Below are 27658 nucleotides of genomic sequence, written 5' to 3' on the forward strand. Positions count from 1 at the left end.
GCTTTTTCACAAGACTAAGAATCTACAGCCATGCTAGCAGCTCCGAGGCTTACCTTTGGCACAGCGGTGCTTTAACATGCGCACGGTGACTATTCTATCATGACTATCATAAAACTTTAGTCACAAACTTTAGTGGACAAGTTGATATTTGGGCCTGATGGTGGCGCTCTATAGAAAGCTATTACAATCCAGCCTAAGGGGAACATGTATTGGGTATTCTTCATGGCAATCCATCCAATAGTTGTTGAGATATTTCAGTGTGGACCGAAGTGATTGACTGACCGAACCAGAACATAATATATTCACTGTTTAAAGTCATCTGCTTCATGTGCAAAATGTCCTGATGTTGCTGCTGCTTAATATTCCCACCAGCAGCCAGCATATGAGAGAGAGAGAGTGGGCGTCATTTAAATCCTGATATCTGGAGTATCTCCTGCTCACAGAGCTGAGAATAAATACTTGAACTTGAATCGGAGTTTGGAACAAAACTTCGGCTGCTTTGATGAATGACTTGTTAGCATCGACTCGCTCTCATCGACTTGGTTTTTATAAATATTAATAAGCTTCATTTGTATGTGGCTCCTTTTAAAATGAGCCACGAAACGCATTATGAAGACATTACTGGATAAGAAGAAAACATAGCAACCAGAACAGCACTCCCAAAAGTTATTGAAACATGATTTTTGTGATTGTTACGGTAAACTGACTGCACACCACATTTCCCCTGCAAGTCAACAGTTTACATGCCCTTTAAAAAAATACTAAAATATCCACCACGGCAAATCCTCACAGTTCAGATTTGGCAGAACCATGCTCGTCAGCCCTTTGCTGCAACTGTTCCCCCGGAAATAAGCAGGAGGATATGGAGACAAAGCAACCCAAGTCTGCATGACACTGGACCTCCAGCTGAGCTCAAGGACAGCAGGATGTGTATTAATGAGACACAACTCTTTCTTTAGCCAGCGTGATGAACTGCTGTGCCATGCTGCTTGTCTACTGCCTTTGGTCAGTGTGTGTGTGTGTGTGGTGGGGGAGAGTAAGGTCCACTTGTGTTCAGTCTGTGATAAAAAAAATAAAAAATGGACTCGAAATAAAAAGGAATTACATTTTAAAGGATGACTCTCCCGTCGCTTTAATTAAAAGGCCTCCGTGCAACGTCGCTTTAGTAGAACACACATAAGGGAATGAAGGGCGTGCTGTCATTTAGGAGGGATTACCTTCCCCGACACCACCGCCTAGACGACCCAACACCTTCCTAAAGGTTTGACCCGGACACTTTAATTTCTCTGATTTAACTCAGCAGCTCCTGAAGTTGGAACTGGTCGTGCTTAGCCTTCAACCCTCAGATCTTGCTGAGCTTTTATTCTTTTTAAGTGCCAAAACCATTAAAAAAAAACCCAAAGAAAACTATGGCTTCTTCTGCAGTTATCTTTAAGCGTTTTTCTTTCTTCCAGATTAACAGTTGTGACCCCAAAGAGGTTTGGAGATATAGCAAGAAAGGGATTTTTTTCCCTCTATATCTATCTATCTAATGGGCTCCCTGCTGCGCCCCCTATGGTCAGCGGCGGTACTGGACGGACCGGCATATCAAGGATTTGATACATTTTTCAGTTTTATTGAATAATATGAACAAAAACAAAAAGTAGTATTATGATTTCTTACATTATTTTACTCTCCTGGTGATAATTCAAGTAGAAAAGAAAACAATAAAAAAACACAAAATTCAGCAACTCAGCGAGTGTTTACGTGGACATGAATAACCCGTTCATGCTCGGGTTATGGGAGCATCCCGTTTATACAGTGGACCATATCCTGAACATGATCATAAGCTACATGTGCATGTAAACACACTCACTGGGAAATGGAGTTTGAGAGCGTTGGACATGTTCTGCCCACCTCTGCACATGTTTAATGCAGAGACTAAACATAAGAAACATTTTTTTTTTACTGGAGAAAATATATATAACCCCCCCCCCCAGCTTTAAAAGGAAAGCAAAACATTCATAAGAGCACATCCAACAGAATAGGACATTGTTTTCTACCGCAGGCAGTGTCTTTGTAAATCCTGATAAATAGCAGTGACCATTGTGGAAGATTCTTTTCAATCATAGTCTGGAATGAAGGGCCGCCGCTTACTAAACAGCAAACTTGTTCCGGATGATCTCTCCGCCCTCCACCTCCACCTGCTCGTAGAGCCACTTCCTGTCGCAGCGGCACTCCACCCCGCACTTGCGCGAGCCGCAGTCGCGGCAGGGGTAGAAGCAGCCCATGCAGTCCACGTCCAGACAGTCACACATGTCCCTGTTGTTGGAGAGCAGCCGGCCTTTGTTGTCGTACACTCTGCTCTTGGCCCCGACGGTCTGTCTGCGGGCACGAGAACAAACACCGACATTACTTTCCCCCTCTGATTACCGTTTTGAGTTTCATTTAAAGCCGACGGCATTAAGTAATCGCTGTGGAATAGAAGTTAGCATTATTTCATGATTCAACGCGGTCTGACAGTCATGACAGTTTTGGTTTTTCACATAATCATCAGAATTCATGAAGCTCATTAAGCAACCCAGGGCCTAGAGGAAAACCACACCGTCTGAAAGCTCAGATTAGGAAATTATTCCAGCAGTTTTGTCAGAAAGTGGAGCGCCGGCATCATCATCTAGTCCTACATTAACTAACGAGTCCCTACGTATTATGAGTCCCACTAACTCAGAATTCAAACACTCATTTTTCATTCCCTTTGGGAGACAACGGAGGCCACCTGAACAGTTTAACCCGACAGGTCGGTGAAACGTCTTCTCTACTGCGGCCCGAGGCCAGGCGTGGAACTGAAAAGTAAAAGTAGAAACAAACAACATCTTGACAGAAGAAATATCTGTCACCAACGTTGGGAGAACTACTTTTAAAACTTTTGTTTCTTAAAACGTACCAATCGATCATTTCCCTGCTGCTGGAAACACAATGAGTTTGACAGATTGCTATTCTTTAGGAGACAACACGCTAGCAAAGAGCTGCAAGTGGAAGCTGAGCATTAAGTTGTCTGTGGGCTGTGCGTCAAAGCTGAACACTGCAAACCTCCACTCAGAAACACGTGGCTGCGTTTCATTCTGTTCCATTAACCAGGAATGTATAAATCGCAAATGATGCATTTCTTTTAACTGGTCAATGTCGGCGGTTGTAGGAATTTGCTCTTTGAGGTTAGATAATGACAATATTATGAGACATGTTTCTCTGTTGTACATGTGCTGAACATATCTCTAGACACACACTGCCTGCGCTCCATCGGGTGTTTGTATCAGAAAAGAGAAATACTTACATGTCCGAGGTTACATTATAACCTCGATCATGTAAGATGCTTCACCAGTAGCTGTTTTCTTTTGTGCGTGTTTTTTCTGTTTCACAAGAAAGTGGAGTGCGGCCACATTACAAAAGAAGAAGCACATTTACCGCTTTAGCTCAACAATCATTCTCACAAACCGAACTAGGACAAGGACACACATTCACTGAAGAGCAGAGATCAAGAGGTGAAAACTGTAAAGAAATGCTGCTCCCATACAATTCAGCAGAGCTACAGTGAGAATTCACACCCACCCACCCACACACACGCACACATACCTGTCCATCAGTTGTTTTCCTCCGCGGCCTCCTCGTCCACCCTGTGACAGAACAAACAGTACATTTTAAAGCAAACAATAGTTCTATAGTTTTCTACATCGTTAATCACAAGAAGAAAAAATGCATTTGTGGTGTAATGCTCAGGAGGCCTCCACTTGAAAACTGCATACCCATACTAAAAAGAGCATCTCTCTGCAAACACACGGTCTGTTTGAATCATGTTGGTGTTATAATAAAGGGAACACTTGTGAGATTTCAGTTCAGATGTGTGTGTATGTATATATATATATATATATATATATATATATGTTACTTAAGAGTAAATAAATAAAAGATAAATCACACACGGGATGATTATCTTTGGAATGATGCAGCTGCAGGTCTAGACCTCTCCCAAATCAAGGCACAATATGTGAACAGTACGTCTGCAAAGTTTGACTTTGATAAAGTGAAGCAGAACAAAATTAGAGGTTTTAGTACAGAGGTGAGACGAGGGTTCCAAAATGGCCATTCTGTGCCATTTGAATTTTTTCATGGACAAAACTATATATTTGACTTGTATATCACTAGTGGTGTTCAATACATCCAAATACAGCAGGTTTTAGCTTTTTGTGGAAAATTCAACCAGACTTCTATATATTTTCCCCATTCAAAAAAATAACCACACAAATCAACTTAATGTTGAATCCAAATGGAACCGATTTATTTTGAGCAAACTATAAACATTTCTAACAATACAAAAAGGTAAAAAAAACAAAAAAAAACAAACTGGTGTCGCATATGGAGCCTGGCCGGCATCAGGTTTGATGCACTCCTCTCTGTCGTCGTCGTCGTCGTCGTCGTCCTCCTCCCTCCAGCTACCAACGTTTTCCACGCTTGGTAGCTGGAGCAGAAGGTCTCAGAGAGGGGCGTCCTCTCTTTCGCCGAGTGGTTGGGGGAGGTGCTGACTGAGGTGACGACTGGGTGTGTAGAGCCACGGGGGGAGGAGATGCTGCTGGGTCTGCTGGAGCCGATTGTAGACGTGTTGGCCGTTGGGCACTTGAAGGTTCCGGGTCACTGGAAAGGGGTTCCTCGTAATCCTCGTAATCCTCATCACTGCAAACCCAAATGTGGAAGAAAAATAAATATATGCATTCAGTGGTCTGGTTCTGAAATTGTAACGCATGTAAACATAAATGCAGTGCAGTACCCATATATTGCTGATCTGGAGAAACTGCACCACACACGAACACACACCAATAAATATAACATTTATAAGACAATTCATACCTTTCTGATGATGAAATTGGAAGACGGTAATCCGATTCACTACTGGTGTCGTGTGTATTCTCGGGATGCACCAGAAACTCGTCGTCTGACGATGAATCACTCGGATAAATCTCTCTCCCAGGGTCGTGCTTCAGTATTCTCAGGACTTCGCAGGGAGTGAGCTTTTTCTTTTTCTTTGGTCCTCGTTCCGTCATCTTTCTCAAAATAAATTCCAACAAAGTAGTGAAAAATCAACCGTAAAAGTTAGACACGCGACGTTAAAACAAGCCGATATTGTGTGTTATGGGTCGCAGTGCGTAATGGCGATTTTCGTCTCGCAGGCTGCTTTTAAATACGCACATATCTCTGCAACGGATTGGTCGATCTGAGTGAATGACACCTCATTTGAATCGTTGGAGCCAATAGAATTCAGCTATACCCACACACAAATGAGATTGACAGCACTGTTAGCCAATCAGAATCAGCAGGGCGCCATTCTGTGGGCAGTGCAGGCTGTGACACACGGCGATTTTAAGTATCCAGTTCAACCAGTGGAAGCTGGTGAATGTTGTTGCTCTGACTGACTCCAGTGATGCATCTGACATTAATATTTTACTTTTAAATTCTAATATATTAGGCTCCACCAGATGCAACTTTTGAAATGCGTAATAATCACTGCAATCTGATCATCTATACATTTGACTCTGATATAATAAATCATATACCCCATAAATAAAAATATTAAAAAGTTACCCGTGAAAAGGTAATTAGCATAATAACTTTAAATGGTTAACCCAATATGATGTACCTACAGTGCAGAGACCGTAACAGAAAACTCACCCTCATCCCTCCTCTTTTGTCTCTGCGCAGACTGACGGCCTCTCTCGCTTTGTCTCTGTCTGCTTGTGTCGCTACTGGATTCACCACATTCGTCTCCTTTGGTATCACCCCTCGTTTACGAAGCTCAATCTGGGGGAATAGTCAGTTATAGAGTCGCTTCACACGCGATAAAACAGGATGACTGTTACAAAGGAATAGGAATAGTTTTTACAACACCTTTGATGAATCCTGCCCCTGGCTGAAAATGGTGGGCACCGCGTCCTCCCTCAGAAACTGTTTTCCGTTGTAGTCCCTGAAGCAGTCGGCCTTGAAGTGCTCCGAGCAGAGGCACGTGTTGGCGGTCGGGTTGAAGTTCTTCATCCCCAGGCTGTTTACCCATTTTCCGGCGAGCTGAGGTTTGCTGAGGGGGAACCTTACGCACAGAAGAGAGAGGAGATAGTTTATAACCAGGATGCAGGATTACAATCACACTTTTTAACATAACAGTGAACAGCTTGGCGTGAAACCAAAGCTGAAAACCAACGTGTATTCAACGCTGTGTATTTTCTTGCACAAAGACACCGCCGTGGGGGGGGAAACCCCACGCTTTATCAGAGATCAGAAATGGTTATTCTGCCAGTACTCAAGGTACTAGTTATGCAAAGAATAATGTGTATAACGTACGTTACAGACAGAAGGAATTTGGCGTGGTGATTGATGCATGACAGTAAACATAGTGCAAAGACATAACTTAAAAATAGAAAATATGATACAATAAAACTTGATAAATAAATTAAGACTGTTTAAAACAAGTAGGTTACTATATATATATATATTTTTGTCTTGGTCAAGATGTTTTCCACATCTAAACATTGTCTTTAGAGATGATGGATTGATGGATTGGACACATGTGATGCAGCAACGTTTTAAATCAAGATATTATGTCATCATAAGTCATCAGCAACCTTTGTGTTATTATTGAGTCACCTTGTTTACCTCCAAGTGAATTCTGTCTTTGCACAAATGTTGTGTTGTAAGTATTGCATTTTCTCACACCGTTTCGTATTATTACCTAGCATTATTGTATTTTAGTCTCTTGCCAATAGTCGCACATCCTTTTTGATTATTTCCTTTATCTGAGAAGGCTCTTTGCAACCATGTAACTAGAACAAAGACTTTAGAACACGTGGTCCAATCCAGTAGAGCTGCAACATGCGATCTTTATTATGTATTATTTGTACTTTCCTAAATAAATTAAACTCGTTCATTTGTGGTAAGACTGTTATCTGCTAACCTATATATTTGCATACGCACATTATGCATTTAAGCTCAATTTAGCCAAAAGATAAAGTCCGTTTTAAAATAAGCACATGTTTGAGGTCAGTTAGTGTTAGCTAGTTATAAAAACAAGCAACAACTTGTTTAAATGTTGCCTGAAAGAGGAGATATCGTCACTTAAAGCATATGTTTGAGGTCAGTTAGCGTTAGCTCGGAGTGTTAGCTAGTTATAAACTCGAGGAACAACTTGTTTAAATGTTGCCTGCAAGAGTAGATATCGTCACTTAAAGTAACGTAAACGCAAATTTATTGGTGTCGGTTATTTTGTTCACTTTAAATGAAGCTACGATGAAAACGCTGGTGAAAGACTTACCTGTAAAATCGGATTTCCGACCCTTTGACGAACTTATTGTTGCACCCTATAGCAGCACAGATGACCGGCATGGCGTCGTGTTTTGCCTAAACTGCAATAATGCAGTTTAACAAAAAATAAACGATGCAGAAAGGAAAGTGGCGGTGAAAAAAGTGGCGTTTTATAGTTGTTTTCGCTTCAACTTCTTCTTCGGCGAAGATACAAATGTACTTCCGCTTCCGGTTCTTTCTACGAAGAGTCCGCCCTCGAGCGGCGCTCAGGAGAAAAAGATTTCAGCTGCTGTGAGTAGAGAAATGTATAAATCTCAAACGATGGATTTTTTTAATTGGTCAAATTCGGTGGTTGTAGAAACTGACATATTTGCTCTTTGAGGTTAGATAATGACAATATTATGAGACATGTTTCTCTGTTGTACATGTGCTGAACATATCTCTAGACACACACTGCCTGCACTCCATCAGGTGTTTGTATCAGAAAAGAGAAATACTTACATGTCCGAGGTTACATTATAACCTCGGACATGTAAAATGCTTCACCAGTAGCTGTTTTCTTTTGTGCGTGTCTTGACGGCCACATGCTCCGCCAGGAGAATTGTATTTTAAATATGAGCTTTAAAATGTAGCATTCTGGTGTACTCTGAGAAGAAAATTAAGGAATAAGACATTTACTTTAAGCAAAAAACTAATTTATTATTCAGTTATTAATCAGTATTTCAGCTCTATTATTATGAACCTTTATTTAGACAAATTCCATTGACAGAGGTCTCATTTTCAAAAAGTTTTAGTCAAATAAAAACAAAGATAGCAAGAGTAGCGAGAACCATCGCCTGTACAAAATAAAGTGATTAGTTTTCATTGAACCCTGTTACTGTACGGCTTCATATTAACTTCCACTGTTACTGTAAAGCTGTTAGAATTGTGGCCTATCTTCTATTTGCAAATAATATGCATTCAATCCAGTTCAATTATTTAAATGATAATCTACTCTGGCTAAGGTAGTTTATCAAGAGTCAAATAATAGCAGTGATCTATACACACCTCTGCATTAGCAACCCGCTGAAATTAAGCTACAGGCTCCTTAACACTCATTACTTCAGGACCCATGGGAGCAACTGCACGTGGGACTGTTAGTCCTCTGGCTGTGGTTATCACAGTGAACAGTGTCTGGCAGTGTGATGAGAGGGCACGTGAGCCCTTGTTGCTGTAATCTATCTCCTTGGAGCAGAGGCTGCATTTAGCATACCCTGCCTTATCAAGGTATTTAAAACACTGACCGCAGGAAGCTGTACTGCTCTCCCTTCACGTCTGTTTTAGACCTCCACCTTTATCCAGGCCCAGCTCAGCCCTGCGTCAAGCTGCGCTACACAAACAGCCTCCTCTTCCTGAAGCTCTTTGACCTCATCATCTCATCAGTATCTGGGCCTCATCATCGTGTTCATAAAAGTTATCACCACGATATCGCCTCATTGTACTTTGAGTTAAAAAAAACACAACAACCCGCAACCAGATCTCTCTGCAAAGTTTGACTTTGATAAAGTGAAGCAGAGAGGTCAGGCGAGGGTTCCAAAATGGGCATTAGGGCACCATTTGAATTTTCTCATGGACCAAACTATCTATCTATCTTTTTATTTGTTTCACTTGTATATTACTAATGGTGTTCAATACATCCAAATACAGCAGGTTTGGGCTTTTTAAAAAAAAAATTCAACCAGACCAGGGACATATATTTTTCCATTCAAAAAACCACACAAATCAACTGAATGTTGAATCCAAAGGAAACGGATTTATTTTGAGCAAACTATACACATTTGTAACAATACAAACTTTAAAAAGAAAAAAGGAACAAAAAAAAAATATTTACATAAAAAGAAAAAGGGAATTAGAAAAAGGGACAAAAAAAAAAATATTTACACAATTTAGGCCTTGTGGCTGAAGACCTTTGTCTGAGTGGGGTCGATCCATCAGAAATTATTGTCCATCGTGCCACAGCTGGAAGCAGTTCTTTTTGGAGGTGAGGCAGAGAGCAACCTTACACTTCCTGCAACAAGTGGATGTCTTCACCCTCAGCATTCCAGCATCCTGGCACCTCTTGCAATACTTCCTGACCCGCGATTCCTCGCTGTCGAAAAACACGGGCAGGCAAGTGGCGGGGTCGGAGGTGGGGGGGGGGGGAGGGGGCTGCTGAGCCTTGAGCAAACTCCAGCATCTCCATGGCCAACTGCTCCCTGAAGGTCTTGTGGGTGAAGGGCTTCGTCTTGGTGTGGTCCTGCCTCGACTTGAACAGCTCATTGTGCAAAAGAAAACTGTTCACAACAGCGATGTCCACAAAGTGGTAAAAAAAAGTTGTGTACCACTTCATCGTCTTGTGCTGGACGCTGCAAAATCCGATCAGTGCTTCGGTCAAACCCACACCACCCACGCTACGGTTGTAGTCCACGATGCAGTCCGGAGCTGGTATGGACTTGTTCTGCCACACCCCAGCCTCCTTCACCTTTCTCCTCACCGTCTGTCCACTGTAGGCCTGATGCACCGTGGAGCACATCATTACCTCCCTCGTGTCCATCCACTTGACGAAGAGGAGTTTGCCACTCCGGATCCAACGCATGTCCCCCCTCTCAGCCTGTTTGGGCAGGTCGTTGATCTGGGTCTTAGGGAAGCCGGCTCGATTTTTCCTGATGGTCCCAGCGCAGCCAATATTCTTATTGAACAGATCGGTGAAGAGCGCAGGGCTCGAGTAGAAATTGTCAGTGTACAACAAGTAGCCGCCGCCGAGGAGAGGAAAAGGCAAAAGGTTCATCACGATTGACTGACTCACACTGTGGCCCGTGGGGGACTCACTTTGGCCTATGTGGACCAAGAAATTCCATGTGTAGCCAATCGATGTGTCTGACAGCACAAACATTTTGTAATCCCACCTCGCGGGCTTGACCCTCATGCTGGCTTGGCTTAAGACCATCCGCTCATCAATGGACAGATTCTGATGCGGCTGGAAATTGGCTTTGCAGGCGTCCGCCATCTCTGTGTAGAGCGGCTTGATTTTGAAGAGGTGATCGTACTTGGCAGTGTTCTTTCTCTTCTCATTCTCCTCGTCCTCTTTTGGGTCGCTGAGGTGAAGAGAGCACAAAATGCACTCAAAGCGGTCCCGTGTCATGTGGTCACCGGGGAAGTGGAAGTTGTACGGCCATTTCTTCCTCCAGTAATCTGACCTGTGGTGGACGGTCACAAAGCCAGTGAAAAGGATGACGGCGAGGAATGTGTAAAAGTCCTTCATCGTGAGCTTGTCCCAGGAGAATTTCATTCCAGCTTTCCTTCTTTTGGCAGCGTTGGCATTTGTGTTGTCAATGATTTTTTGGACAACAGTTGTGGAAAAAAAAAGCTGGAAGAGGCCGAGGGGAGACCATGCTCTGGTGGTGTCACAGGTGGGGCCTGGGATCCTGGCCGGCATGAACCTGAGATGGTCAGGTTTGATGCACTCATCCTCTCGGTCATGCCATTTGTCGTCGTCGTCGTCCTCCTCCTTCTCTGTAGAAGCCAACATACGTTTTCCACGCTTGGGAGCTGGAGCAGAAGTTCTCAGAGCGGGGCGTCCTCTCTTCCGCCGAGTGGTCGGGGGAGGTGCCGCCGAGTCCGACTGAGGGGACGACTCGGTGTGTAGAGCCACGGGGGGAGGAGATGCTGCTGGGTCTGCTGGAGCCGATTGTGGACGTGTTGGCCGGTGGGCACTTGAAAGTTCCGGGACACTGGCATGGGGTTCCTCGTAATCCTCATCACTGCAAACCCAAATGTGGAAGAAAAATAAATATATGCATTCAGTGGTCTGGTTCTGAAATTGTAATGCATTTAAACATAAATGCAATAAACGTGGCGCACACACACACGGCAGAATTTTGCCTTGAGAAGGCTAGATAGATAGAAAATTCGACAACAATAAATATAACATTTATAAGACAATTCATACCTGTCCGATGATGGAAGACGGTAATCCGATTCACTACTGCTGTCGTGTGTTTTTTCGGGATGCACCAGATCCTCGTCATCTGACGATGAATCAATCGGATAAATATCTCTCCCGGGGTCGTGCTCCAGTATTCTCAGGACTTCCTCCGGAGTGAACTTTTTCTTTGGTCCAAAATAAATTCCAACAAAACAGTGGGAAAAAAAACAACAGTAAAAGTTAGACACACAATGTTAAAACAAGTTGATGCTGTGTTATAGGTCCCAGATGAATGACACCTCATTTGAATCAAATTTGATGTATATGTCCGGAATCTGTGGGGTGTCTGCTACCACAGCGGTAGAGCTAGAAATGTGGCGAGTGGGTTGACTAGGTGGGCGCTATATGGATTTTGATATTTGGTAATTAATTTGGTTGTTGTTTGGAGCATGTAAAAACAGCTTACATATTCGTGTAGCCCAGGTTCTGCTGTTTAATCTGATGTGCAACATCATTATATTAGTTTGTGACAAGTGTATTTATTTCGACGGTATATGCTAAGCTTTCTCTACGCTCTGGCTCAAAAAGTATCCAGCTCAACCAGTGGAAGCTGGTGAATGTTGTTGCTCTGACTGACTCCAGTGATGCATCTAACAATAATATTTTACTTTTAAATTCCAATACATTAAGCTCCACCAGATGCAATTAAAAAAAAAGAAAAGAAAAAACACGTAATAATCACTGCAATCTGATCATCTATACATTTATATTTTACTGACTTAGAAATCATATACCTCATATATAAAACCTATCAAAAAGTTACCCATGAAAAAGTAATTGCATAACTTTAAACGGTTAACCCAATATGATGTACCTACAGAAAACTCACCCTCAACCCATCTCCTTCGTCTATGTCTAGGTCTGTGTCTGCTTGCGGATTCACCACAGTCGTCTCCTCTGGTATCACCCCTCCTTCACGAAGGTCAATCTGGGGGAATATTCAGTTATAGAGTCGCTTCACATGAGATAAAACAGGATGACTGTTACAAAGGAATAGTGTATACAATACCGTTGATGAATCCTGCCCTTGGTTGAAAATGTTGGGCACAGCGTCCACCTTCAGGAACTGTTTGAAGCTGGATTCCCGGAAGCAGTCGGGCCCGAAGTGCTCCGAGCAGAGGCATGTTTTGGCGGTAGGTTCGAAGTTCTCAATCCCCAGACTGTTTACCCATTTTTCGGCGAGCTCTGGTTTTTTGAGGGGGAACCTTACACACAGAAGAGATCGGATATGGTTTATAACCAGGATGCAGGATTACAATCACACTTTTTAACAAAACAGTGAACAGCCTGATGACAAACAAAAGAAGATGAAAACAAGCGTATATTAAACGCTGTGTTTTCGTGCACCAAGACACAGCTGTTAGGAGGGAAACCCCACGCTCTATCCGAGATCAGAAACTGTTATATTGCCAGTACTCAAGGTACTAGTTATGAATCATCTATACATTCTCTTTGATTACTGTATTTATCTGAGAAAGCTCTTTGTAGCCATGTAAATAGAACACAGCACACCATCAGGCTCGTTTAAGACTTAAGAACACGTGGAACAATACAGTCGCGCGGCAACATGCGATCTTTATTATGTATTGTTTGTATTTTCCTAAATAAATTAAACTCGTTCAATTGTGGTAAGGCTTATCTACTAACCTATATATTTACATTAGACCTTAACTATGCATTTAAGCCCAATTTAGCCAAAAGATAACGTGCGTTTTAAAATAAGCACGTTTGAGGTCAGTTCACGTTAGCTCGGTGTTACGTAGTTATAACATCGAGGAACAACTTGTTTTAATGTTGCCTGAAAGAGGAGATATCGTACTGAAAGTAACGTAAACGCAACGTTATTCGTGTCGGATTTTCTTCACAAGCTACAATGAAAACGTTGGTGAAAAACTTACCGGTAAAATTGGAATTTCGACCCTTTGACGAACTTATTCTCGCATCCTTTAGCAACACAGATGACCGGCATGGCGTCGTTTTTACCGAAACTGTGGCAAAAAAGTGGTGGTTTGTAGTTGGTTTCGCTCCAACTTTTGGCTCCAACTTCTTCTTCTGCGTAGATAAAAATGTACTTACACAGCAAACTTCCTGCTTTATCTGAAGAATCCGCCTTCGAGCGCGGGATTATGAGGAAAAGAGGTGTGGCTTCTTCTTCTTCTTCTGTTTTGAGGTTTATTGGCGGTTGGCAAACAATGAATTGGTGCATTACCGCCACCAACTGCTATGGAGTGTGGATCAGGATGTCGAGTACTTTAGAAGGGTGTCTGTGAAGAACTGTGAGCTTTATATATTTCAGAGCTATAAACAATATCATATAGATGAAACTACCTAACCTATGGCGATAATCCAATAATATAATGTGTAAGAATAATGACAGGGACCATTCTTTATATATATATCGTTGGATAGCTCACATCTGCAGAGTTAGATTTACCCTATTTGCCTCCAAAATGAAGTGGAGTAGAAGTATAAAGTACCATAAAATGGAAATACACAAGTAAAGTACAGGTACCTCAAAATTGTACTGAAGTATAGTAACGTTAATTGAGTAAAATTAAGCAATTACATTCCTCCACTGCCAGCTGCCTGCAAGACTAAACACAGGGCCATTAACCCCCTATGGAAAAAAAATCAGTTTCCTGCTGCGCGAGCCGCTTCTCGGGAGCCGCTGGATCACGTGATACATAATTACGCTGGCTGGCTAGTGAGCTAACATGCTAGCTCCGCTTGTCAGAGCCGCTGTCAACAGCCACAAACGGACGGAGTAGCACACACGCAACTAACAAGTAGTTGCAAACTCGCGGAGTGTCGAAGTCTCCGGCAAGTTAACCAATGTTGTCCCTTCAGTCGGTAGCCATTAGCGTGATATTAAGTTAGCTAAGCTAACGTTTGCTAGGTAAGTTAGCTGTTCAACTTGTTTAAAGGGTGTTTCTTTTTGAGTGCGGGGGTGTTTGGCTAACGGCCTTGTTTTGGATTTGACTTTGAAGCTAATCTCACTTTAACGTCCACTTGTACGGTTTATACATCAGCAATGTTTGAATGCTAACCTGGTAACGTAACGTTTGATCGTTGTTGCTGTTAGCTAACTGTTTGTTTGTTTGTCGATTAGCTTTCATTACGACTGGTTTATCTCTCTCTATATACACAATGTTAGCTTCAAGTCTGTGGCCTAAACTACAAGCTAGTATCAGCAGTGTCAATTTAAAACTTTGCCAAATGTGTTTTTAAGTTGCGACATGCTGGTTCAAGTGTTTAGTTACATAACACGATTGCGAAATGAACGACCACTAGCTTAAGTAAGTAGCCACCAATGCTAACTGTAAATTAGCTAGTTTGGCCCAGACTGTGACTGTTTGGTTTTTACATCTTGTTGCAGCTTGTGTTTGTCCCTGGTCCACCTACACCGGTGGTTGCACTTATTTAGTCTAAATAGTCCTCTTGTGTTGGCGTGTATCTTACAAACATGACATATTGTTTCACCTGTTGCCAGTGCAGTTTGATTTAATCATTTAGTAGTGTGGTCACACTTCCCATAGTTCCCAGCACAGCTCCTCCCAGTGTTAACCTGAGCAGAGTCTCCAGTCAGAAGAAGTGAAATCATCTGGGTGGGTCTGCAAGACCTTTAAATAACTGAGTGCACTTCTTCTTCTATCACTATGTTTGTGGGAACTTTGACTCGTTTTGAAACCTGTGATTCCTGAAAACACTGACTCTTTGCTTTCACACCAAGTAGTTGCTGAGTAAGGTTGTCCATTTTTTACTTTAGGGTAACATCCGTTGGTCCTTTTCTGAGAATGTTTAGAAAGGGACATTTCCCACTCAGTCGTGCTGTCTGTACACTGATGCTTGGTTTTTACTGCGTTTATGAACACAGCTTTCTCATGATCACTCTGCAACGTGGATCTGACGGTGACAGTGTCAAAGTTAAATGTTAAAATCGGTTATTTGTTCCAACCTGGAGTCCTGAACTTAAAGGTAATCTGTAAAAACATCTGGAAGACTCAGAAAACCATCAAACATTCTCATTTGAGGAGCTGTAACCGGTCCTTTTAGCTGTGGATTGAGTAATTGTTTCAGCAATCGTTGCTAAATCGTCTGAACTCTGTCTTTATATTTACATTTGCCTGTTTAATAAGTTATCTATTTTGGGGTGTCGGCAAGATATTGTCCTGGCACAAAAACTACAAATGTAGTTGAATTATACAAACTTAGGTTTGACTCATTAAGATAGAACTAGTAAGATAAAAACTGCTTGACTATATAAGATTATTATTATTATTATTATTATTATTATGAGTAAACCAGGTGCATTAGGAGTGTTGTGGCAATTTGTAACATACTGAACATGTAGACCATATACTGCACAGAACATGTCAGTGACGACTGTATGAGTAATAACACAGGGTTGAGAAAAGATGTTTGATATTTAAAAAGAAAAAGAGGTTTGGGTTTAATTCAGTGCTATATTGATTTGGTTGGTGTGTTAATTTCATTTCCAGCTCTCCAGGAAAACATGCTCATGAACAAAGGTGACTGGCTGATAAGATGCAGGGGACATTGGACTTTTACAGAGAGATCAGCGTGGGGATGACACGGGGTTATAGGCAGTAGATTTACAACCAAAGAATGTGAATTCTCCCAATAAAACTCGATACCTTTAGAGTGCCGGACCTATTGTGTCTGTGAAACGGACTCCACAGCTTGTTTTAAGAGAAATCAAACCAGCTCTGACTTATGATCCTCTGCGCTGACATGACTTTCTGATGTATTGATTTGTGGTTTGTCTATGTCTGAGTATTGGATTTGTTCTAAATCTCGCTAAATGTTGTATTGTTTTGGTAAGAATGGCTTTGAGTGGTATCGACCTTTGCATCGGGGACCACAATGTTTCATTTTGAAACAACTGGAGAAAAGATGGGGTCATCTTTAGGAGGCTGTTTGAGTAAAACGGGCTGTTTTGAAATGTTCAAAGAGGGGGAAAAAGTGTGGAGCACCGCAGCTCTGTGGGGATTTAAGAGCATTGCAAATGACCAATAGTAACCTCTGGTGTTCCCGCTCTCACCCTCCCTCCCTTCTCTGTTTCCCCTCCCGTCTCCCATTGGGCATTGCAGAAAGGAACTCGTCTTCTTCCCTACTCATTGTCTTCAAGATATCGAGTCATTAAATATTGGCATCCTCGAGGCTCATCGGGCAAAGCGAGTCCTCCATCAGCGCGGGAGTATCGACAGGCTGAGGTTGTGGACTCTGCTGGGCGGGATGGATCGACGATAAGTAAGACTTCAGAGGTAAGGTCAGCCCAACGCTCTGTTTGTCACAGAGTCACCGTCGCAAATTAGTTTGAGCTTAATGAGGCGTGGTATCACAAGGCTGTCCTGTAGATTGTGTGTTATCTAGAGCAAAAAGGCTTCTAATAGGCTGTTTCTTTATATGTAAAGGTAATGCCTGTTATTGAAAAATCCGATACCTGAGCTTCGGGTATCGATCCGATGTTTAATCAATACGCTCTGTAAGGAAACATCAGGCTTGACTTCAACATTGCTTTCCTAACTTTGTAAAACAAATGAAAGATATAAATGTATTTCATTTAATTTATTCTTGATATAATAAATCCTACATCAGCAAATAAAGGAATTTCTAAGTTTAAACCTTTTTAATTCAGCAACAGATTGGTCTCAATTGAAGCAGCAGTTATTATTCCAGTCTAGACACCGATGAACTATATAAACCGAATAAAATAAATCCTCCCCATTGTCAGCGATATGTGATATTGGTCCCTGAACATAGTTTTAGTCGTCGTCGTACTTTGTGTGAAATCTTTTGTCTTGGACGGCTGCAACAACAACAACAACCGCTTTACCGCTTTACTGCTTTACTGCTTTACTGTAGTTTTTCAGAGCTTATCAGCGACGCTTTGAAAATGACTTTCGTCTCCGCTATCGTGGCCTCTTCATGTGTTGTGTTTTTATTGTAGGTAATAGAGACATTCATCATATTGTGTCATATTTAATCACAGTTCATTTACTTTCTTTCGTCTGTCTAGTGGTGACTTTGATTTCATGATTTTTGTTGCGACTGTCCCGAGTTATCTCACCGGAAACCTTTTCTTCTAATACTTTTACTTTAATACTTTTATCATATCGCGGGGCCAGAAAGTAAGTTTCAGATATCGCTACCAGACTTTTGAGTTCCACAGTTGACGGAGCAGCTGGCATATTTAAATTGTTAGTAATTAGAGAGATTTTGGGTAAATCGTACCTCGTAGATTTGTGACGAAGAAGTGACATCACTAACGGTTGCGTAATGCAAAGTTTGTTGTTGGTTCCCTCTGCGTCTCTCCGTCTCACATGAAACGAGTGGGACCACGAGCAAGAAGCTCATTCGGTGACCGTCATCGTGATGGACGAACATTAGCAGACCACATTACATCGTGCATTTTGAAGGCTAAATTCTAATAGATGGATTAATTACCTCCTGCATCCCTGAACTCATTCGTCGGCTGTCAGATTACAGACATTTAGGAAAACAAGGTAAGTCGATAAACAACTCTGTGTTTAGTAGAACGTTTCAGACGGTCTGAATAGTTTTAATACTTTATATTTAATAAGCATATAGTTCAAAAGTGGTGTCCAGCAGAGGCAGCAGGACCTCTCAGACACAGTCTCAACAGCCTTTCTTCTATGCTGTTTACATTGTTTTGTTATATATATATATATATATATATATATATATATATATATATATATATATATATATATAAATATAAATGGTAGCCTAAATATCAGAAACACTTCTAAGTTTAACGCAGTACCGTTCAAAAAGCATCACCAACTACAGCCTCTGAAATGACCATAAAGTGGAGATCTGCCCTAAAACATGAAATCCTTCTTCAAAGTCGTATTTATTGCAGTACTGTTGTATCGTACTGCATTATTTTTAATTAGCATGACTTTATAAACTGGCAATGAAGTTGTCATAATAAGACCAGTGTTTATATTATATCACATGATCATTTTTATTTGTCTGTATTTTTAAACTGGGCTTTCCGTCTCGCGGGCTGGTTAAGAATAACCAGGAATCATGCTTGTGTGTGTTTTGCTGACTCAGTTTCCTGAAATGCACCCGTACGGTGCACATGACTTACTCTCATTTCTGCTTCTGCAGCCAGTCGGCTTTCATGTACACGCGTCCTAGATCTCAGTTGATTGTAAGACTTGATATCTGAGCTCTTTCAAAGAACTGCGTTGTGCTCTTTAACCTCGTGCTGCGTGATGTAATATACCTACATGTCTGTTCTGGATGTATGCATACAGTGTCAGGAGGTTTACATTCCTTCCCTGTTTATCACCCTTTTAATACGCATGTCTATACTTTCCATCATAACTCAGTATGATTGTTCCTTTTGTTGCACAGGTGCACGTTGATTTCGTAATGACAAGCTGCTGTGCAGAAGATGTCCACGCTGTCTGTGACTGATATCCCAGATGTTGGTCATGGTAAGAGGAACCGTGTGTGTGTGTGTGTGTGTGTGTGTGTGTGTGTGTGTGTGTGTGTGTGTGTGTGTGTGTGTGTGTGTGTGTGTGTGTGTGTGTGTGTGTGTGTGTGTGTGTGTGTGTGTGTGTGTGTGTGTGTGTGTGTGTGTGTGTGTGTGTGTGTGTGTGTGTGTGTGTGTGTGTGTAAAAACTGGACGGGCTTCAGTTTGTGGTGTATGCTGTAGAGGAGGCTATCCAGCCATATATTAGATTCTTATTTTATCTATCTGTTATCTATTATGTTGTCCACCTAAAAAGTTTTATAGCACAACCAAGACCACGCATGGGTGTCTTAAACGCCTCCATATGTGAGAGGAATGCTTTGATTTCTCAAGCCTTTCAAACAAAAGAGCAGAAATTCACGACTCTCAGCTCCATAAAAGTAGTGTTTACCCCGTGAGTACGACATTATATTGTATGCGTGTTGTTTCCCAGCTTTTGGCTCATGAACGTTTGTTTTGGACACCTGTCCCTGTTGAGTTACAGTTTTTGAATGTGTTTGTGTGTCCTCCGTCAGATGAGAGGAAGGTGTTTGTCGGGGCCTCTGAGCTGCAGCTGGACTGCTTGGTTGAGGAGAGCGGCCGAAGCGGCGCAATGAAGCAGGACGGCCCGCTGTCGCTGGCTGACCTCTCCCCGCCAGACGACCTCCCCGCCCCCCCCCCACAACGGCCTGCCGCTGACTGACATGAGAAGCCCTCTGCCGGTAGAGCCGAGCGACATTAAGCCGGAACCGTCGACAGGCGACACACCTGGCAGCTTAGGTGAGAGAAAAGCGCTGAAACGGCTGAAATGTTTCTCTCCACAACTGACATTAAAGCATGTTTTCTTCAGACAAACACCAAAACACAGTTTATCACAGCCAGTAGCTTTAAAAAAAAGAAAAGGTCATTTCTGTCAGATTTTCATCTTTCCGACAGTCCTTGAACACATCATGCGTGACTAACGCTTCTGTCAGAAAAAGCAGCCAAAATGAAGCTTAAACATGTCTCATTTAACATGTTGCCCCATATATACAGTTTGTAGTAACCAGATCCTGTAAAAGGGTTAAAGGTTGTAAAAATGTGAGAAAAGAAACCCGCCCCGAAACTGCTTTGGGGTGTAGAGGGTCAACAAAATATCACACATCCTTTTTTGTGGGAGTGTCCAGTTTCATATGTGGAAAAACAGGTAGTCACTACCATCAATCATCATTTAGGTACAGCTGGACACCACTGCATGTGTCAGCATTCTGAAAATGAAAACAGAAGACAAAGCTACATTTGAGTCCAGACTTTAATGTCTACTTTCCTACTGAGTTATTGGTTTAATGGTGATCATTGAACCGGTGGGACAGCTTCCACAGACGAGACTCGGCAGTATTTCTTTCTGTTGACTTGCTCATATTTTGGCCCTTTGTTATGCTACAGTTGTACTTATTATCTGTTGGGTTATTGTATTTCCATTTCTTTTGAATCTCTTTAAAAGAATCTTAATTGCGGATTAGTACACTCTTAATATTAGTTTGTCAGATACACCTGCGGTTCTATCTGTTAGCCCTTATTTTTATTAAACTTATGCATCTTAATATGGGGTGAAACAAATATATCTTAATGAACTTTAATGCTTCCAGCACTCGTCCAGCATAATTAGTTAAAGCCTTTACAGTTGATTTAAGACATCAGACGCACCTTTTTGAAGTTGAATTTGATCAGATTGTAGATTGAGAGTATGTATGACAGTATGTATGACAGAATGTACTCTATAATATAACTAAGTGTATAATCTATTGAATGTTTTGCATTGAGGGTTGTCTGTAGCTGATCTGTGCTTTAATTGGACGCCTGGAACAACTTATCTGTTCCTCATTCAAATAAGAGAAGACAAGCAGACGCTGCCGATGCTCTGAGTAACCCTCTGTTTAAACGCTGCTGCCTCAGAGAGTTGTGACTGAACTAGTTGTAGGTTCCTAACGTGGTCTGTCACCTCTTCGTCTAACGTGTGCAGATGGTCAGCCGGTGAAGAGAAAGAAGGGCCCCGCGCCCAAGATGCTGGGCAACGAGGTGTGCAGCGTGTGCGGCGACAAGGCCTCCGGTTTCCACTACAACGTGCTGAGCTGCGAGGGCTGCAAGGGCTTCTTTCGACGCAGCGTCATCAAAAGCGCCCAGTACACCTGCAAGAACAACGGCCGCTGCGAGATGGACATGTACATGCGGCGCAAGTGCCAGCAGTGCCGCCTGCGCAAGTGTCGGGAGGCGGGCATGCTGGAGCAGTGTGAGTGTGGAGAGAATTCAGACTCTCACTGCATCGTCGCCCCGAGTGTAAAAAAAAAAAAAAAAAAAGGGAACGTCCCGTTAACTCCTCTTGTGACCTGCAGGTGTGCTCTCCGAGGAACAAATCCGGCTGAAGAAGATGAAGAAGCACCACGAGGACGAAACGGCCCGCACGTCCACGGTGGTCACGCCGACGCCGCCGCAGGAAATGGTCTCGCTGGCTCCGCAGCAGCAGGACATGATCGAGAAGCTGGTGGCCATGCAGAAGCAGTGCAACAAGAGGTCGTTCCTCGACCGGCCCAAAGTGACCGTGAGTGAGCGTCACAGAGGAGACATCGAGAACCCTGTTTCGATCGGTTTTATTGCTCCCACTAATGCTGAATTCAGTCAGCCTACTTGGAGACAAAGCCAAAGAAATCAGACATGAAAACCTTCAAAATGTGTTTTTTCGTTTAAAGCTCGAGTTGGTAATCTTGAGAAACTAGAGTACGCTAGATTTAAAAAAAATAATCCAAAAGGAAAACCCAGCCCAGTGTTGCCAACTCTTTTTATAACCAAGTAGCTAGCAGCACTAGCTCCAAAGGTTGCCAAATACAGCATGAAAATTGCCAAGTCAACACTGACAGGCCCTTCAGGCCTCCAAAGCCACTCTCCCAAAGTCATCAATATGAATTGTAAAAGTATAGTATTGAGCGTGAACAATGGACATGACTATTGTTTGCTGTTAAGATAGCAGCTTGTGGAAGATTACGGCAATGAGTGCAGAGGCAGAATATGCACAGGAGGAATGAGATTTGTTAGGTTTTTATAAATACTTCTTCTCTAATCCTAAGATTAGGATTAGACTTTTTTTATATTTGACAAAATGTTGTGTCTAGAGCAGCAAAGCCACTATATAGAGTCTGTAATATCTCACTGCGATCCAAACTATTCCTGAGTGAAGATTATAAATAATAAACAACTTCTACATGTTGACGCTGGTTGAACAGCTGTATTGGTAAAGTATCGGCCGGTACCCAGAGAGTCTGGGACGTCTGTCGTCAATTTCTGGTAAAAGCGTACTTGATTTGAGTATCTCTGCAATCCAGGTTAAACCTGAAATATGTGTGTGTGTATGTGGGAAGTGTTTACTGCGTGCTAACTATATCATATATCTATATATCTATTGTTTTTGTGTGAATCCGACAGCCGTGGCCACAGAGTCAGGACCCGCAGAACCGAGAAGTGCGTCAGCAGCGGTTCGCCCACTTTACCGAGCTCGCGATCATGTCGGTCCAGGAGATCGTGGACTTCGCTAAGCAGCTTCCTGGTTTCCTGGAGCTCACGAGGGAGGACCAGATCGCTCTGCTGAAGACGTCCACCATTGAGGTTTGTAATACATGTAGTGATTAATAGCACTGATAGACATTCTACTCCTCAGCAATGCTGTTTGGAAAGCTTAGTTGCTCCCTGCATGATTTTGACAATATCAAATATCCGTTTGTCTTATTTTGTGTATTAATATTCCACTCTGTCTATCTGTCTTCCTCAGATTATGCTGCTGGAGACATCTCGGCGGTACAACCCTGCTATTGATAGCATTACGTTCCTGAAGGATTTCAGCTACAATAAGGAAGATTTCGCCAAAGCAGGTGCATTCACTTGTTTCCGTCAGATGTTTATGAAATATGAACATCTGGAATCACTTGATTGCCTGTATTTCACCTGTCTTACATGCTGTTTAAATTTAGCAGAGTTAAAATGTTTTCTATTCAAAGCATCCCTAAACTATTGCAACACCTATTCAGTCACCATCGGATATTAAATACAACGTATGAAACTCATAAATAATGTGTGTAGTTGTGACAATAGGATATGTTTAATATAGCAAAAGAAACTCATTTTCTTCTTTTAAAGTGACTTATGTGCCCTTGTTTTTCCTCTCACCTCCTCAGGGCTTCAGTTTGAGTTCATCAACCCCATCTTTGAGTTCTCTAAAGGAATGAACGACCTGCATCTGGACGAGGAAGAGTATGCGCTGCTCATTGCCATCAACATCTTTTCTGCAGGTCAGAATTCCTAAACTACACAAACATGCAGTGAATCCTCAAAGTGGGAATGTATTTAGAGTAACAAACCCTCCTTGTCAAGTCTTTAAGGGTGTTCACTGTCGCATTATCACAAAGTTTGAACCACATTTTACCAAAACAGTCCGTAACAGAAGTGTCTGTCTGGTTTTAAAAACTCTGTTCAGATCGGCCAAATGTGCAGGATCACGATCTGGTGGAGCGGCTGCAGCAGCCCTACGTGGACGCGCTGCGCTCTTACATCATGATCAAGAGACCAAATGTGAGTTTACGTAACCTCTTCTCTTGTGACCGACGGTGTGTCGGCATAACCTGGTTGTCGTCATCATGGAAGGCACATGGGGTCAGGGGGAAGGGCTTGAAGCGTTACCAAATAAGTTGTTTGCTACATGAAAAAGGCCGTTTGGAGAAACGGTTCTATTGTAATGCAGCTACTTGGTGGAAGTGACTTAACTGAAAACAGAGCTACGGGCCAGCATTAAGTCTTTCCTGCAGTGGTGTTTATTTTAAACCTGTTTTGATGGTTCCCTCAGGATCATTTGATGTTTCCCCGCATGCTGATGAAGCTGGTGAGCCTTCGTACGCTGAGCAGCGTGCACTCGGAGCAGGTCTTTGCCCTTCGCCTCCAGGACAAGAAGCTTCCCCCGCTGCTCTCTGAAATCTGGGACGTCAACGAGTGACATGTGGACCCCCCCCCTCCTCTTTGAGGCCCGAGACGAACGCGGCATCCAGCAGGAACACTGACTCCTCTCTGCCCGCGTGGTCGGGGATCGGTTAAAGCAGTGAGATTGTTTTTTTTTTTTTTTTCTCTCGTGGGAGGAAGAGGAGGTGGAGGTGGAGGAGGAGGAAGAAGAAGAAGAGGAGGAGGAGAGCATCGTCGTCCCTTTGCTCTCAGACGGACTGCTAAATGTTTTTTTGTGTTCACGAGGAGAAACGTGAACACCTAGTTGTCTTTGAGCCTTTTTGTTGTCCTTGCGTTCGTGTAGATGCTGACATGATTGCGGCGATATTAAATACCAGCATAATGAGGCTCTTTAGCCAGTTTTCTTTGATATCTGTTGAAGGTTCTATACACATCCTCTAACGGTTATAATCTGAGCAGGCGTTGGCTCAAACGTCAGGATCACAGCTGCACATTCAGTTGAAATAGGAATAGATATATATTATTTTGTTGCAGTCGTGCAATAGGTGGAGATGGATGCAGAGTTGAGCAGACACACACACACACACACACACACGGGGTGCTGTTCACTTTGTTGATGTTGGGTATAGTGGTAGGCCATCTGGTTGGTAGTGTGCACCGTGATATGGCAGCAGATAGTCTTTGTTCCTGTTCAGAAGCTTGGTGTAATGTGAAGTCCACCTCTGGGAGTTGGAGGCTTCTTTGATTCCCATCAGAATACTTTAGTGCATAAGGGGGACCCGTTTGGTCATTTATAAACACCCATTAACTTTCATGTAAATTGTATATTTATTATATAGAGCGCACACACACAGGTTGTACAATCGCATACATAACACTCTTTAGACTGTGCCCTCATTAAGAGGACACTAACGATGAGACTAAATCCTTCTTTCACACAGAGCACCGGAACCGGGAGATCGGTGATACTAACAAGTCTTAAAGATTAAATGTTGGTTTAAAAACAGGAAGTCACGCTACCATCTCTGTGAGCCTCCAAATATATAAGAAATCCATCCTGACGGTTGTATTTATGAATCAAAACAGAATCGCCTCTTTTATCACCTTATTTGTCATTAACGTGTATGTGAGATGTACTTTTTATTCATTGCATTGCAAAGCAGTTTATATTTAGTTGTTTTTTTTCACCACTAGCATTTTAACGGTGTGCGAAATGTATCGGCAACATCCACATAGCTTGAGCAGGATGTAGAGGACGTGAAAGCCTTTTATTTTTGATAATGGACCGTGTGAATGACACTGAGGGGAACGATCGGGATCTAAAGTATCGTACTGAACACAAACCGCTTTAACTGCTCAGATTTAGGAAAACGACGTACCAAAATCTCTCTTTAACGGGGAGCAGAGAACGGTGGATGAGTAGAAACATTACAATTTAGAGTTATAATAAAGTTTTTATAACTACAGAGATGTAGGTGTTTGTACTCGTGCTGTGTTTCTCGATGCGTTCTCCAGTTGCAGTGTGAACTTTAAATGCTTAACGGATGATAAAGAAATGTCGACGCAAATTCATAATTGTGAAGTTTATTTATTTTTAGGGCTGAAAAGCAGACGACATAATGCTTGAAGTAGCTTCATGAGCGGTCTGTGTAGTTCCTGGTGTCACCGTTTAATATGTCACACAGCTTCTACAAAGAAAATCAAGCATTACGCTGTATTTTATACAATAAATTAGACAATTTATTTTGTTTTTTAATTCATAAAGTTGCATTTAACAGCCGAAGTGGAACATTAATTGAAATGTAAAAAGGCACAAGAGCTACTCCACTATAACAGCAGCCAGGCTTAGTTTGGACTTCATCCCAATTCATTTTAATTTCTATCTTTTCATTCTCTCATCATACAAGAATATGTCCGTATTACATATTTTTGTTTGATTTAACGACCTTTCGTGGATCTCACAAACGGTCTAATCATTTAATTTTTTTATTGCCGATTAATATTTTAAATAATTTCTCCACAGCAGGCATTTAGTCTTTCACACCCAGTCTTAGGAATACTGCAGCACTTACTAATGCAACTTTAATAATGGTCACGGCATCAATTGTTGAGTCAACAGTAACGGCCTTGGTTGTGTTTAAGAAATAGATTTTATTTGTGTTTGTATTTACTGCTTCCTTGTGCATCAGCGTCTCTGATTCCTGACAACACACCCAGTGAGCTCCACCGGTTGGTTGGTTGATTGAACACAAACCGGTGGATGTTTCTCTTCCTCATTCTTTATTGTATTAACAGCGGTCACAGAAACAATAGTAACCAGAGCGTTCGTCCTTCCTCTTCCTAAACGGCTGACAAAAGGCTTCGGTTTATAAAAAGGCAACACGAGGCGCTCAAGTTTCATTCCCGTCTTCAGCTGTGTGGAAAAACATTTGCCTGAATTAAAAGTCGAGCTGGATTGTAGTCTAAAAATCACGCAGTTTCCCCAGGCTGGACCGTGTGTTGTATCAAGACGTTTTTTTTAATTATTTCATAGCTTTTTATCGACGCTCAATAAATGATTTTGTTATAGATTTTCTTACATCCCATTAACCCTTAAATACTGTATTTAATTGTTTTTATTTTTGATGGGTCAATCAATATGAAAAGAAGCAGAATAATCAGTGGGCAGCATTTTCAGACCATAAGTGAATGTTTTTTTGTTGTTTCTTTTGGGTTTCTTTTTAATTTAAATGCGTTTTCTTCTGCTTGCCGGTTATCTCTAGCCAAACACTAACCATTAAATTAAACAAAAAGTATCTTCTGTATTATTGGGGTGAATTTTTCCACCGTGCACCGTACGAATCCCAGGTCCTCTGACTGTGGAATCATTTTGTCATTTCTGTGATCAAACGAGCAAAAACAAAACCCTGCTTCTTTCTTGAGTGTTCATGTTCTGTTAAATCTCTCGGTATCAAAGGTTAATTGTTCTGTATATACTGTAATTGTCATCTCTGATCTCATTTACTTCCTGTCTTCACAGGGTGACACTGTAAACATTGTTGATGTATAGAAATGCAAACCTATTTTAATACTCGTAACTCATGAAGACCTTCTGTTTTGTATGTACAGTATAAATTAAAGCTATGCTGTAGTGCTGATGTGTTTGGTTTTATTGACGTGTTGATGCTCCGTGACCTCAGTGATTGTCCTCATATACTCAGATTTATTTAGCATTTAAATGGGACACCATCCTGTCTCACTGCATTTCATAGTTTTTTTTGTCCGTAACTCAAGAATTGATACGCTAATTTGAGATTTTGGTGTCACTAGATGACATTTGGGGTCATAGGAGTCCTATTTTATTTAATTAATTGGAATTGTAGCCTATTTTTGTGGTCGGTGTATGACATTTGTGTACCAGCGTTTCAAAACGGATGCTAGTATAAATAAAGCTCGTAATAATATTTAATTTAGGTCATTTTTAACTATCACTAATTATTGTCAACAGCTCAGGGCCCCAAAGAGGCTTTCACTGATTATTGAGGAAACAATTGCAACCACAGACACACTAGTCCCTGTAGAGTCTGCACTAAGTTGTTTGTTTTCTTCTACACCAAAACATTACCAGAGGTCCCATTTTAGGGTTGTGTGGTGCTACAGAAAGAATGAGGAGAGTTAGACTTTTTGTGGGCCCTACACGAAGGTTTGGGATTTAAAAAAGATTTTAGGATCATGAAAAAACACATTTTAGGTTCCCTTTACCAAATGAATGTACCAGTATCTTTTAGAGTATACCTATTCAACTGTATTGACATTGCACAGGCTGTTCTGATGTGAGGGTCCTAGGACAGAGGATGTCATATAAGCAGATT

General features: G+C 41.9%; 3 protein-coding genes across 4 annotated transcripts; 1 reads left to right on the forward strand and 2 right to left on the reverse strand.

Moving 5' to 3' along the window:
- Positions 1 to 1600: 1600 nt before the first annotated feature.
- Positions 1601 to 7513, reverse strand: arl14ep (ADP-ribosylation factor-like 14 effector protein). 2 transcript variants are annotated; one of them, XM_079164196.1, is made up of 5 exons: positions 7328 to 7513; positions 5914 to 6109; positions 5698 to 5826; positions 3610 to 3650; positions 1601 to 2364 (listed from the first exon to the last, which is right to left on the reverse strand). In XM_079164196.1, the coding sequence occupies exons 1-5, from the start codon at positions 7396 to 7398 to the stop codon at positions 2136 to 2138; spliced, it is 666 nt and encodes a 221-aa protein (XP_079020322.1). In that variant the 5' UTR covers positions 7399 to 7513; the 3' UTR covers positions 1601 to 2135. The 2 variants fall into 2 exon arrangements, with proteins under 2 accessions (XP_079020322.1, XP_079020321.1); XM_079164195.1 differs by lacking the exons at positions 1601 to 2364; positions 3610 to 3650 and adding exons at positions 4071 to 4704; positions 4879 to 5072.
- A 1570-nt stretch (positions 7514 to 9083) lies between these two features.
- On the reverse strand, positions 9084 to 13329 carry LOC306700715 (piggyBac transposable element-derived protein 4-like). Its single transcript, XM_079165807.1, has 5 exons — positions 13219 to 13329; positions 12330 to 12525; positions 12150 to 12248; positions 11285 to 11445; positions 9084 to 11096 (listed from the first exon to the last, which is right to left on the reverse strand). Exons 1-5 carry the CDS (start codon positions 13287 to 13289, stop codon positions 9356 to 9358), a joined length of 2268 nt encoding a protein of 755 aa, XP_079021933.1. The 5' UTR covers positions 13290 to 13329; the 3' UTR covers positions 9084 to 9355.
- A 687-nt stretch (positions 13330 to 14016) lies between these two features.
- Positions 14017 to 26944, forward strand: nr1h3 (nuclear receptor subfamily 1, group H, member 3). Its single transcript, XM_079164723.1, is given in 12 exon segments — positions 14017 to 14144; positions 16436 to 16605; positions 18731 to 18813; positions 19367 to 19503; positions 19505 to 19610; positions 20833 to 21099; positions 21203 to 21408; positions 22287 to 22466; positions 22630 to 22729; positions 23033 to 23146; positions 23332 to 23426; positions 23698 to 26944. Coding segments are annotated over 10 exon segments (1395 nt in total). The 5' UTR covers positions 14017 to 14144; positions 16436 to 16605; positions 18731 to 18770; the 3' UTR covers positions 23845 to 26944.
- The last annotated feature ends 714 nt before the right edge of the window (positions 26945 to 27658 follow it).

The sequence above is a fragment of the Pholis gunnellus genome (assembly GCF_910591455.1).
Source record: "Pholis gunnellus genome assembly, chromosome: 1".
NCBI lineage: Eukaryota > Metazoa > Chordata > Actinopteri > Perciformes > Pholidae > Pholis > Pholis gunnellus.